Genomic DNA, 14,808 nt, shown 5'->3' on the forward strand with positions numbered 1-14,808 from the left:
TCTTTCAAAGAGCCACACAAACACAATGGTCAGAATGTGCTCCTTCTATTTTGTAAGATTCCTTCATTAAAATGTAAATGATAAATCTGCATGATCGTACTGATCATGCTATTCATGTATTGTGTTTAATAGTAAATTCATGTTTGGTTGACCTTATAGGTTAATAGCCAATGCAGATATTGCGACTGATGCTGTTTTTCTCTCTATCATTGGAACTATAATTTAGTTATGACCATAATATGTGTTTGAAGCTGCAAAGTATAGACGGCCCTCGAGGGATAGATCCATTAGATAGCATGGGAAAACATTGAATAGTGGTATTTTACAATGTTAAACATTGGCGATCCAGCTTATTTGCATGTGAAACTATGAACAGTAATATATGCTTAGAATTCTGGGCACAGACGGTGAAATGGAATATTCTGACATTGAAAGTAAATTAAAATAAAGCAAATTTACTGGGTTATTTCGCAAATATGTTCAGCTCAGATGAATAAAATATTTCAGGGCTAGCTTGAAGCATTTGCTAAATGCAAATTTCACATTTAAACATAATGCATTTAAACCAAGGATAGCAACACACCATCAAAATAAGCTATCACAATGAATAATTAAAATTGCCATTCTGTCTGTCTTTGTGTTGGGTAATGGGTGGGAGGGGGTGTAAAGAGAGGAAGAAAACAGATTTAATGCTCCATCTTTGCAAAGCTGATTCATTTGGCTGGTAAATCAGAAGAAATAAACATCCATGTGGATTAAATCAATAAAGAAATGCGATTGTCATTCAGACCCTTGTCAACAGTCTACCAGTGCCAGAATCAATTATATTAATTTTTCAAATTATCTCTGTAGTCATAAAGACACCACAACACTCAATATTATTTATGTGCAAATCAAACAACAACCAGGTGAGTGGAAACAAACAAAATTCTGGAAGTTGTTCACTTGGAAGTATGCTCCTCTGTAAACTGTGCAAAAATGGCATCTCGCTGTTAAACTCCCCAATCAAATGCTTACAGGTCAAAATAAGATCAAAATTAGTCACAGACAAGCTGTCTCCTTCTGAATGTTGTGTTAAGTCTTAATTGCTGGGAAACAATCACAGCGGCATTGAAAATTAAATTTCACGTTACTTAAGATTTTACTTACGCTTGAGATTTGAAAACAAAATCATTTTTTTCGGCGTCTTTTCTCTCTCTCTTACAATCCCATCTTCCTTTTTCTATTGGCTCCTGATTTGAAAACGAGTCTACAATTCCTAAGTCAGCCTCTATACTGTTTACAGACAATTCTTCAATCTTGGAACAACTCACTGCTCACCGGGTGTCTGTTGAAAGGCCGGCATCAGTTGTGCCTACACCATCTTTAAAAAGTTTTGTGTACCTGGACAAGTATTACTAATCCAGAACTGCCCTGAATGGTTCTAGACATGGCAGAAGTGGGAAAATTGGTACCTTGCATTGCAGGCAGGGAACTGGAAATCCTTCTAGATATGAAGGTGTAGAAGTAGGACTTTTTTTATACCTCCCACGTGGTACCCACTTTCTCTCTCCTCTTCCCTTTTTAAAGTACTGTTGTTTTGATCCTTTTTGTCCCAAACAGATAAAAATTGTCTTAATTTTTGCCCTAAAAGGGTAAACCTTAATTTTAAAACATTGCCCCCCTAATTCTGAACTCCTCTTTCCACATCCATCTAATAAAGACCATTTAGGATTTTATATACTTCAATCAAGTAACCCCTCATCCTTCTAAATTCCAGTGGAAACAAGTCCAATCTGTCCGACCTGTCCTAAGATAACTCAGTCATTTCATCTCCTCCTAATCTAGTAGACCTCCTCAGAACCACCTCCAAAGCATAAATAAGGATTCCAAAGCTATGCACAATATTCAAGATGTGGTCTAACCTGTGTCCCTCATGACACCCTTTTATGTTCCATTCCTCTCATAATGAAGGATAGTATTCCATTAGCCTTCTTGATTACCTTTTGTCCCCACAGACTAACTTCTTGTGACTTATGCACTAAAATACACAAATCCCTCTCCCTCTTTGAACTCTGCATATTATCTGTTTAAGTACCACTATGTTTATTCATACTTCCTGCCAAAGTGGATAATTCGGTATTTCCCTCATTATGCTTTATCTGCCAGATTTTTGTCCGCTCACTCAACTTCCTGTTTGTCTGCAAACTCCTTCTGTCTTCTCCACATCATACTTTCCTGCCTGTTTTAGTGATGTCTGTGAGTTTAGCAATCCTGCCTTAATTCCCCTCACCTAAGTCAGTAATGTCAGTTATAAACAGTTGAGGCCCCAGCACAGACCTCTGCTGGACTTCACCCATCACCCCCTGCCACTTAGATGAAGACCCATTTTGCATATAACTTCATTGCCTGACAGCTAGCCGATTTCCTATCCATATTTGAGTACCATACCGCACCATCATGTGATATATACTGTGAGCTTTTATTTTTTGCAATAACAGCACATTAATAAATGCTGGGAATTTTGGAATGTTATTTAAAAGTAAAGTCCAGGAATTTGAAACTATGGGCTAACCATGAGTAACACACTACATGAACCCTATGCCAACTAACTGGGTAATGCTTGAGATTTGTTAAAATTTACTTATTAAAATGTCAGGTCTGAAATGGTTAAATTCTATACTTGCTTTGTGCGAGTACAATAGGGCCGTAGAGATTTCCTTCACAGAGTTATGACTAATTTTGAAATCTATACTGCCCTTGATCATGAACTCTGCAAAAATTAGTATCAACTCAACAATTTTCCGTTAATTTTTCATTCTTTTCTTTGAGGTTGTTCATAAATATTCATGATAGGTCATGCTGTCTTGTACATGCACAAGAAAAAATAACATCTGTTTAAAATATGAGGATGATTCCAGTGATCATATCACTCGATGAAATATGTAAGAGTGAATATAATTGCCTAGGAGAAAATGAGGACTGCGGATGCTGGAGATCAGAGTCAAAGAGTTTGGTGCCGAAAAAGCACAGCCTGATGAAGAGCTTATGACTGAACTGTCAATTCTCCTGCTCCTCAGATGCTGCCTGACCCAACCCTGAATGTAATTGCCCTCTCTTCCCTAAGATTTCCCATTTAAACTTCATAGCCCATCATAATTATCCAAACAGCCCTATTTTCATCAAATGTTGGCTCCAAAGTATAAAGGATTTTATTTTAGGCAGAGTCTATAATCACTAAGAAAACTAGCATTCTTAAGGTATCAGGATAAGACTTTATAAGCTGACTGCATTAATTTATTTGATACTTTCCCTAGAAAGGGAAGACTTGCATTTATAAAGCGTTTCACCACATCTCTCAAACTTTCAAAAGTGATATAACCTGGTGGATTCAGTAGACCAGATACTGAACTACTTCATCTTTTTATTATCGTGGCTACAAGAGTAGGCCTGGGCTAAGAATTCTGCAGGAAGTAATTGAACCTCATGTCTCCCTAATGCTTGTCCACCATCTACAAAGCACAACCTCTGAGTGTGATGGAAGCCTCTCCACTTGCCAAGAAGCTTGACACCATTTAGAATAAATCAACTGACTTGATCGGTAGGCGAAAGTGAGGACTGCAGATGCTAGAGATTAGAGTCGTGAGTGTGGAGCTGGAAATACACAGCAGGTCAGGCAGCATCCAAGGAACAGGAAAATTGACATATTGTGCAAAAGCCCTTCATCAGGAAAGAGGCTGGGTGCCTTGGGGGAGGAGAAATAAATGGGAGAGGGGTAAGGCTGGGGTGAGGGTAGCTGAGAATGTGATAGGTGAATGGAGATGGTGGTAATGGTGGTAGAACGGAGGGGAGGATAGAATGGATAGGTGGGAAGGAAGATGGAGAGGTCGGACAGGTCATGAGGGCGGTGCTGGGCTGGAAGGTTGGAACTGGTGGGGGGAGGGAAAATGAGGAAAAAGGTGCAATCCACATTGATGCCATGGAGTTGGAGGTTCCCAAGACGGAAGATAAGACATTCTTCTTCCAGACATCAGGTGGTAAGGGAGTGGGGATGGAGAGTGCCCAGGACCTGCATGTCCTCAGCGGATTGGGAAGAGGAGTTGAAATCTTCGGGAACGTGGCTGTGGAGTTGGTTGGTGTTGGTGTCCCAGAGATGTTCTCTGAAGTGCTCTGCGAGTAGTTGTCCTGTCTCCCCAGCGTAGAGGAGACCACAATGGTAGCAATGGATACAGTAAATAACATGTGGAACTGTAGGTGAAACTTTGCTGGATGTGGAGGACTACTTTGGGGCCTTGGACAGAGGTGAGGGGGGAGGAGTGGACGCAGGTTTTGCAATTCATTCGGGAGGGGAGGGTGGGTTGTCGGGGGATATGGACCTCACAAGGCAGTCTCAGAGGGAATTGTCTTTCCGGAAAGCAGCTAGGGATGGAGAGAGAAATATATCTCTGATGGAGGGGTCTGTTTGTAGGAGGCGGAAATGGTGGAGGATGATGTGATCTATACGGAGGTTGGTGGGATGAAAGGTGAGAACCGGAGGATTCTGTCCTTGTTGCAATTGGAGAGGCGGTGTTCGAGGATGGAGGTGTGGGAAGTGGATGAGATGCGCTGGAGGGTATCATCAACCACGTGGGAGGGGAAATTGCGGTCTTTAAGGAAGGAGGCCATCTGGTGTGTTCTGTAGTGGAACTGGTCCTCCTGGGAGCAGATGCGGCAGAGGAATTGGGAATACGTGATAGCGTTTTTATAAGAGGCAGGATGGGAGGAGGTGTAATCCAGGTAGCTGTGGGAGTCTATGGGTTTGTAAAAGATGTCAGTGTTGAGTTGGTCACTGTTGATGGAGATGGATCGGTACTTCATCCACTACCATCAACATGCACTCTCTTCACCACTGAGGCACAATGGCAGTAGTGTGTACCAGCTACAAGGCTTAATACATAGCTCATCCAGACCCCTCTCTTCACCCCCCCCCCCCCCCCCGGCAACAACACTTTCCAAACCCACCACTCTACCACCTTGAAGGACAAGGGTAGCAGATGGACAACAACGCCACCACCTCCAAACCATCTTGACTTGGAACTATATCATTGTTCTTTCACTGTCACTTAATCAAAATCCTGGAACTCCCTTCCTCATGACACTGTGAATGCCTGTACACCTGTGGTTGTAGTATTTCATGAAGGTAGCTCATCACAACTTTCTCAAGAACAGGTAGGAATGGCCTTAATGGTGGTGCTTTCATCCCATTAATTATTTTTTAAATGGGAGGAGGAAATGACAAACAGGAAGCAACTATGTGGGAGGGGCAATTACAGACAACCAGACATAGTCCATATGCGTGGTGCCCACAGCATCAGAATTATACTGTTTCATTCAAGTTCCCTGTAGCAATTTAAGCTGGAAGAGACAATTAAAAAAGTGATAAGCCCATAAAAATTAAAATGCTGCTTCCTGCATTTTGCTGGATGCATTCCTAATATTCATTGCAAACCCATAGCTATTTTGACAACTTGTTCTCTGCTTCCTGTAAGGATTCGGTTCCAACTTCCAATTTCTCTTTCTCTGTTACATCTGTTAATGCTGCTACCTTGCACAATGAGACTTCCATCATGTCTTTCTTTTTTCTCCCCATTGGCCCTAACCTTCCCCACACATCTATGATTCCTAAACCACAAAAGGAACATTCCTTAACCTTGTTTTCCACAACAGCAGCCTCTGTATTCGTAGCATTAACCTCTGCCACTTCTATGAAATCTAACATTATGCCACCTCCATTCCATCTTCCTTTCCCTGCCATCCCCTGACAACATTCCAAAGGAACCATTGCCTCAACAACAGCCTGGACCACTCATCTATCACCCCAACAGCTCACTCCCCTCCTATGGTACCTTGCAATGCAATCACAGGAGGTGCAGCATTACCCTTTTACCTCAGCCTTCCTCGTTGTGCAATACCCAAACACATCTTCCAGGCGTTTGTATTTCTTTTCAATGTATACACTGCTCATGTTGCAATCTGCTCTACGTTGGTTACGACAGTTACACATTGGATTACTGCTACCTTACATTTTGTTCTATAACATCTTTTATCTCTGATCTCTCTCTCAAATCTTTCCTTGATCTTCCCTTTAGTTCCATTTGCACCTTCACTCTTTCTCGACAGCATAAAACCCATCACAGTACTGGAGTGGTACAACATTGGCATCAGTACAGTGGAAGGAGAGAGCTGTTTTGATGGGACGGGCTCTACCTGAATCATGCTAGGACCAGAGTTCTAGTGAATCACTCTAGATATGTTCAGGGCTTTAAACTAAATGGAGGTTGGTGCAAGGAAAGTTATTAAATCAAAGATAAAGGAGAAAGTAGAATTGCTGGGGTTGATTGTTGTCAGAACGTGTGAATGTCACATTGTACCAAATAAAAGTGGAAGGAAACTCTAGTAGAATAAATGTAAAGGCTTTGTATTTTAATGCACAATATGTTTGGAATAAGGTAGATAAAATGATGATGCAACCCAAGATAGATTGAGATCATGAGGACTTTGGCGGGGATGGAGGGATTGGATACAAGCTCAGGAGAGATTATTGAAGAACAAGTAATAGGATAGAGAGTGTGGAAAGGGTTAGGAATCTAACATCAGGCAGAGTAGATAAGGGGATGACAATGAAAAAGGGGGGTTCCATGCAAGACTGAGCGTGTTGTATTTAAATACTTATAGCAAATGAAAATAAGTAAATGAACTTGCAGCACAGCTTGAAATTAGCAAGTATGATGCAGTGGCCATCATTACAAGAGCATTCGGGCTGGGAAATAAGAATAAGTGTTCTGTCAAAGAAAACTTTTGATGGGCAGAAGGGTCTGGCTTACCTTGTGAGTAAGAAATGAAATTAAAAGCGATAGCAAGAAGTGAAAGAGGGTCAGAAGGGATAGAACCTGCATGGGTAGACTAACTATAAAGGAAAAACTCCCCAAAGGGAATTATGCGCAGGCCTTCTAGCAGTAGTCAGGATGTTGGGCAGAAAATAAATCAAGAGATGGAAAGGCATGTCAGAAAGGCACCATTCCAATGACTTTGGGGAATTTCAATATGGACTGGGAAAATCAAGTTGGTAGTGGATCCCAAGAAAATAAATTTTTTGAACATCGATGAAATGGCTTTTTTTTTTGAAGCAGCTTGTGGTAGAGCCCATGAGTGAACAGGCACTTCTTGATTTGGTGATGTGTAATGAAGCAGACATGATTGGGGAGCTTAAGGTGAAGGAACCCTAGGGGACAGTGCCCATAATATGATAGAATTCACCCGAGGATTTGAAAAGAGAATCTGGAATCAGATGTGATGGTATTGCAATTGAGTAAATGTAAATAAAAAAGTACGGGTGAGGAGGCTTGCCAGAGTAGATAGGAAGGAAAGTCTAATAGAAAAAGTGGTGGAGCAGAAATGGTAAGAGTTTCTAGGAATAATTCTGGAGGCACAACAGAAATTCATCCCAAGGAAGAAGAAAAATACGAATGGGAGGAGAAGGCGATCATGGCTGACAGGAATTCAGGGACAGCTTTAAAGCAAAAGGAAAAACACATAGTGATGAAGATTAATGGGAAAACCGGAGGACTGGGAAGCCTTTAAAACCAACAGAGGACAACCATAAAAAGGAATAAGGGGGAAGAAGATGAAATATGAGAATATACTAGCTAGAAATATAAAAGAATACTGCAAAGTTTCTTTTAGATGCATAAAAGGTAAGAGAGAGGCAAGATTGGACTTTGGATTATTGCAAAATGAGGCTGAAGAATTATTAATGGTGGAGGAGTTGAATAGGTACTTTGCATTTTTTTTTATGGTGGAAAACACCAACAGCATATCAGAACTTCAAGAATGTCAAGGGGCAGAGGTGAGTGTGGTGGCCATCATGAAGGAGAAGGTACTGGTGAATAAATCGCCCAGACTGGGTGAAGTACACCCCAGGGTTCTGAAAGAGTTAGCTAAGGAGATTGTGGAGGCTTTGGTGCTGATCTTTCAGGAACAATTGGAGTTAGGGAGAGTCTCAGAGGTTTAGAAAATGATTATTGTAACACCACTGCTTATGAACACAGGGAGGTGGAAGACAGGAAATTATAGGGCAATTAGTCTGGTCACAAATGTTGGTACAGTTTTATAGCCTGTTATTAAGGATGAGATTATAGAATACAGCAAACTTTGTTTGAACTGGCGCTCTCGATGAACTGGCAAAAATTATATGCCTCAAATGCTGCCAAGTTTATGTATTATTCTGTCCAGTTATTATCACTTTCTAATCTATTTGCATCAATATAAATATACTTGTTCAATTGAATCGCCACATGAAACATTAATAGTTGATTCAGTTTCTAGTCAATTTCTCTTCATATACTACGATCTACCACAATGTCTGAGTAGTCAGTTGAGGGTGCAATTGAGAAGGCTGTCTGCCAGTAAATTTTATTTAAGGCAAAATTGTGTAATTATTATTTCAGTGATTAATACTATAAATAAACCACAACAACGATGTTTATTCTCCCTGCATTCCATTTCTATTACTTAGTGTGAGTATTATGTGGATCTTTTGATTATCTGGGATATTTGATCAACCAGTGCATCCCTGGCTAATGTGGAAAGTATGAGGTAGGAAGAATAGAGGTGTCGACTGTTTTCTAAATGGGGACAGGCTTTGGAAAACTGAGCACAAAAGAACTGAATCCTGAGCTAAAACTTTGAAGGTTAACATGCGGGTTCTGTTGGGAAAGCATATGCGTTGTTAGCATTCATACCTCGAGCTTTTAAAATATGGCATGTGAAGTTATTGGCAGTGTACTTGGTTAACCTTCATTTCTGTTTTGCTACACAGGCAGTACTATGAGATGCTGTACAATAACCCAGATGAGCTGCTCAACCTGGTAGTGGACCAAGGGGTAAAGTACACAGAGTTGGAGTACATCAATGCCTTAAGCCTCCTCCATCGCAGCCAAACTGGAGTTGGAGATCAGACCACTCAGAACATGCGACTGCAGCGGCTGAAAGAGATCATCTGTGAGCAGGCTGCTATAAAACAGGCAACCAAGGACAAGAAGATCACCACAGTGTAGATGCTCAGCCTCAAAGTAGGGACTCAGTACAGTACAACACCATCTTACTTAGAATTATGGCAAAGCTGAAAGGCAACTTGCCGTCATATTCAGTGAGCGTTTGATTGTTTCAATCTATTAGCAGTTAAACATATACATAGATTATAAAGTTAAAGTGGCATTATTGTAGCTTGTTGCTTTCTGTGAAATACCAAGGTTATTTCTTTGCAGGATGCAATTTTGTTCTTGTAGGTCTGTTTTCCCTTTTACTAGCCAATTGAAACTTAAGCACAAAGTTAGCAGGAAACAACACCCTCTTCATTTCTCCTTCGCATTCCTCCTCCTTTAGATAACTTGGTTGCCTTTCACTATTTCCTTGTGCTTTTTTTCACAGTGCCACCCAATGATTAACTGACTTCTAGCAGCTCCTAGCTTTATTCACCTACAGGCAGTGCAGTTGATGCACAACAGTACAGTACACCTTAACTAATAGTTGGTAAACTCATCTGTCCAAAGGTCACAGCCTAAATTCAGTCAATAGATTTTGTTGCACTCCCTCTCCCAAGCCACCAAATTGACTTTATTATCCGGTTGAAGTTTCACTTGGTTATCATAAAAGGGATTAGCTGCAAAAAAAAGAACAATAGGGTGCATTTCTGCAGCAAAAATGAACTATTTATGGCATTAGCACATTTAATAAATACTGTTTCATCCTACTAAATATTTCAAATTAGCACACATTGCTACAAAATTTGCACAATTTTGATCTAATGTTCAACAACTAAAGCTTAGATTTCACAGCCTGAAGGGGTTTCTGGTTTTTGCTAAACTTGATAATCCCACTTGGATCTTATGGGTAAAAATACAGTAAAACCTAGCACTATAAGGCATATTTAATGATGGTGAATGAGCTGGTGAGGGTTTGGCTTTGTTTTGGTGTATCATAGACACCAGAATCCAAGCCATGTGATTACAAGGCCTTTGGATCAAGCATATCAGATTATCAACTTGATATAAACTGCAGTGTATAAAAGATGAAAATAAATAGTGCATCGTTTATTGAGACTTATCATTTTTTGTATCTGATCTATGTAGGCCAATTATAAAGGATTCTCCTCACTTTGTTGTGCTCATCACCTTTTTAATTTGTATGTACAAAGTATCTGTATCCAAGTGAAACATGCTGTCACACATACCCCCTACACTCCATATTATATATTTTGTCAATAGAATTAGCTCGGAACTATGTCAGTGCAAGTAAAACTAACCCTAAATCAGGACTGGTCAGTTGAAAAGAGAAATAGGTTTGCGTCAAACTATTATTGTAACATCTGTTCTGTTCTTATTTAGATTCACAAAACATTGAATGTTTTTCCTATCCCAAATTCCTTTATATAAATGCCCTTAACTGCATAATCTGTACTATTTATTATTGCACTGCATGAATCAGAAACCATTTTATCTTTTAATGTGTACACAAAATGTTCTGCAATAAAGTTGGAAAAAGAAATTCTCGATCAGAATTCTTGTATTTGTTTTCTTTTTAACCTTTTTTGATATGAGAGCCAAGTTTCCCACATTGAAATGCCGACATGTGACATCGAATGATCCAAGCTGCTAGTTCAATCTCGCTACAGAAATTTTCCAAAACCCCCCTACAGCACTGTTGGAAAAGCACCATTCAGAGAAATTCACTTCAAGAGCCTAATGGGCTTCATTTAAACGGTCCATGTCAAGTTGAAGTTACAATGCTAAAACCAACCCCTTTTCTGTTCTTAGAGACTCATACAGCATGGAAACAGATATTGCAGTCAAACTCGTCCATGCCTACCAAGTTTCCCAAACTAAACTTATCCTACTTATCTGTGTTTGACCCATATCCCTCTAAACCTTTCCTATTCATGTACCTATCCAAATGTCTTTTAAATTGTGTAACTGTACCTGCAATCACCACTTTCTCTGGCAATACGAACCTCCCTCTGTGTGAAAAGGATCCCTTCAGTTCCATTTTAAATCTTTCTGCTCTCACCTTAAAAATATGCCCCTTAGTTTTTAAGTCCCCCATCCTGGAAAAAGACCTTAACTATGTCCTGCATTATTTTATAAACCTCTTATTAGGGCACCACTCAACCTCCTAAACCCCAGTGAAAAATGTAGCCTATTCGTACAACTCAAACTTCCAGTCCCAACAACTTCCTATTAAATTTTTTCTGAACCTTCTTCAATTTCATATTATCCTTCAGATAGCTGAGCAACCGCAACACCAACGTCCTGGACAACCTCAACATGACGTCCCAACTCCTTTACTCAGTGGCCTGAGCAATGAAGGCAAGCATACTAAACACCTTCTTAACCACCCTGTCTGTCTGAAATGCAACTCTCAAATAGCTATATACTTGAATCCTCGATCTCTGTTCAACAACACTACCCAGGACCCTGTAACTTTGTGGGCAGGGTACACAGAAAAAAAATTAAGGTAAAAAGAGAATGATGAATTACAAGAAAAAGTAAGTATGAATAAATAAAAGTAATTTAGTGCCTGATCGAAATATCCTTTCTTGGCTACTGACTGTTTAGTACCAGATATGGAGCCAGGGAGGACTGAAAATGTGTCAACTCTGATTAAGAAGGGAAACAAGTCAGGAAACTATTGGTTAGATTGATGTCAGTTGTTGGTAAGATTTGAGTCTATTATTAAGAATGAATTGTTGCAGAGTACTTGGAAGTGCATGGTTAAAAGGGCTAAGTCAGCACGACTTCATGCCTGACAAATTTGTTTGAGATCTTTGAGGACCTAAAGATCAAGTTAGAAAAAGCAGAGCCAGTGATACGATCTAAGAAGGCCTTCCACAAGGTCCCACAGAGGAAGCTGCTCAAGAAGAACCTGTGGTGTTCAGGGAAAGTGCTGGCATGGATAGAGGATTGGCTGATTGTCAGAAAGCAGAGAGTAGGGATAAAGGGATCTTTTTTAGGATGGCAGCCAATGACTAATGGAATTCCACAGTGGTCGGTGCTGGGACTGCAACTATTCACGTTCTACAATAAAGATTTGGATGAAGGAACTGAGGGTATTGTTGCTAAGTTTGTAGATGATACAGTGATAGGTGGAAGGAAAGGCAGTTTTGAGGAAGCAGGGAGGCTGCAAAAGGACCTTGGCAGGCTAGGAAAGTGGGCAAAGAATTGGGAAAATGTGAGGTTCTACACTTTGGTAGGAAGAATACAGATGAAAACTGTTTTCTAAGCAGGAAAAAGCTTCGGAAATCTGAAGCACAAAGGGACTTGGGAATCCGAGTTCAGAATTCTCATATCGTTATTGTGCAGTTTCAGTTGGCAGGTAGGAAAGCAAATGTAGACATTAGTATTGATTCCAAGAGGGCTAGAATACAAGAGCAGAAATGTACTGCTGAAGCTGTTTAAGGCTCTGGTCAGACTGTATTTGGAATATTTGGGGAGTTTTGAGTCCTGTATCTAAGGAAGGATGTGCTGGCCTTGGAGGGGGTCCAGATGAGGTTTACAAAAATAATCCTGGGAATCAAGGGCTTGCCATATGGGAAACGGTTGAGGACTCTGTGTCTATCCTCAATAAAGTTTAAAAGGAATGGGGAGGGGTAATCTAATTGAAACTTACAGAATACCAAATGGCCTTGACAAAGTGGATGTTGGGAAGATGTTTCCATTGGTCGGAGAGACTATGGCCTGAGGGCCTTAGAGTAAAGGGGAGACCTTTTAGAATGGAGATAAAGAGAAACCTCTTCAGCCAGAGAGTGGTGAATTTATGGAATTCATTGTCACAGAAGGCTGTAGAGGCCAAGTCATTGAGTGTATTTAATACTGAGGTAGAAAAGCTCTTGATTGGCAAGGGGATCAAGGGCTATGGGAGAAAGGATAGAATGGGGTTGAGAAAACTTATCAGCCATGATTGAATGGCAGAGCAGATTCTGCTCAGTTCATTCAGACCAGCTCATTCACCATCATTAAGGATGACTTATTGTGCCAGGTTTTACTGTATTTTACCCATAAGTTCCAAATGGGATTATCAAGTTTAGCAAAAACCAGAAACCCCTTCGGGTTGAATGACCTAACTTCTTCTCCTATGTCTTGTAGTCTAATACTCAATGGGATTTAGAAGGATGAGGGGGGATCTGACTGAAACGTATAGAATACTGAGATGCCTGGATAGAGTGGACATGGAGAAGATGTTTCTACTAGTAGGAGAGACTAGGACCCAAGGGTATACTGTCAGAGTGAAGGGATGACTCTTTAGTACTGAGATCAGGTGGAATTTCTTCAGCAGAATTGTAGTGAATCTGTGGAACTCATTGGTGGAGACGGCTGTGTAGGTCAAGCCATTAAGTGTGTTTGAGAGAGAGAGAGGTTCTTGATTTGGAAGGGGATCAAGGGTTACTGGGAGAAGGCAGGAGAATTGGGTTTAAAAAGATATCAGCCAAGATCAAATGGTGGACAGGCAGGAGGCTGGAAGAACACAGCAAGCCAGGCAGCATCAGGAGGTGGAGAAGGCAATGTTTTGGGTTTAACACTTCTTCAGGACAGGGGTGGGTGTAGGGGGAGCTGCAGATAAAGGGGGTGGTGGGGGCATGGTCACCCGGATGAGCTATGCCTGCCTCTTTGTCAGCTAGTTCAAACTGTCCCTCTTCAGTACCTACAAAGGCACTGTGCCCCAACTCTTCCGCCATTACATCGATGACTGCATCAGCACAGCGTTTTGCACCCAGGCTGAACTGGAGTAGTTCACCAACTTTGCCCACAATTCCACCCACCTTCAAATTAACTTGATCCATCTCAGACACCTTCCTTCCCTTTCTTGACCTCTACATTTCCAGTCTTCAAAAGACATTTACTACAAACCCACAGATTCTCACAACTGCCTGGACTCCTCCCACCCTGTATCCTGCAAGAACTCCATCCCATTCTCCAAGTTCCTCTACCTCCACCGCATTTGCTTGGAAGAGCAGACATTCCATCCCAAATGTCCACCTATTTCAAACAACGTGCTTTTCCTCCCTCTGTCATCCAAACAGCCCTCCACCATACCACCTCCATTCCCCGTTCTACTGCTCTAAACCACCCCACCCTCCAAATGCAATAAAGACAGAGTCCATCTTGTCCTCACCTACCACCACACCAGTCTCCACATCCAACACATCATCCTTAAACACTTCTGCCAACTCCAACTAGACCCCACCACCAAGAACATCTTGCCCTCCCCAACCCTCTCTGCTTTCCCCAAGGATTGTTCCCTTCAACAGTCATATCTTGCTTATGCTTATTAATGTTATAATGATGACTGTTGGCTCTTATGCACTTAGAACAACTTCCATAGTTCTGCTTCATCCATTCCCTGGATAATTTTAAATATTTGCAATATTTCTTCCACACTTTCACAATTAATATTCTCATATAATTTGAGCCAGCAAAGCTTCTTACAGTTCAATTTTGCAAACCTTTTTATTGTAAAAGTAAGCTTTATTCATTAAAAATTATCTTTACGTACATACTCAGGTACTAAAGCAGTTCTGTATGGTCTTTGCATTATAAACAAACATTGGACTTTGACATTCCCTGCAGTTACAAAACCTGCATTTCCTACTCATGCAAAACATTATTTACAGTAGATACATTTTGAGGCAAACAGAGGGTCTGGTAATTGAATGGACCCTCATTATACTTTGTCAGAAAGATCTTTATGGCACTCAATCTCCAGAATTTTTTTTTAATTTCAAAAATATACTTTATT

At 40.7% G+C, this 14,808-nt stretch overlaps 1 protein-coding gene across 1 annotated transcript in view; it reads left to right on the forward strand.

Moving 5' to 3' along the window:
- exoc4 (exocyst complex component 4) overlaps positions 1–10,563 on the forward strand; it is a 582,261-nt gene extending 571,698 nt beyond the window's left edge. The window contains exon 17 of the mRNA XM_060842705.1: positions 8,837–10,563. Coding sequence (XP_060698688.1) covers positions 8,837–9,074 — 238 coding nt within the window. The 3' untranslated portion in view covers positions 9,075–10,563. The remainder of the gene's footprint in view (positions 1–8,836) is intronic.
- The last annotated feature ends 4,245 nt before the right edge of the window (positions 10,564–14,808 follow it).

This window comes from Hemiscyllium ocellatum, chromosome 23 (genome assembly GCF_020745735.1).
Source record: "Hemiscyllium ocellatum isolate sHemOce1 chromosome 23, sHemOce1.pat.X.cur, whole genome shotgun sequence".
Lineage (NCBI taxonomy): Eukaryota > Metazoa > Chordata > Chondrichthyes > Orectolobiformes > Hemiscylliidae > Hemiscyllium > Hemiscyllium ocellatum.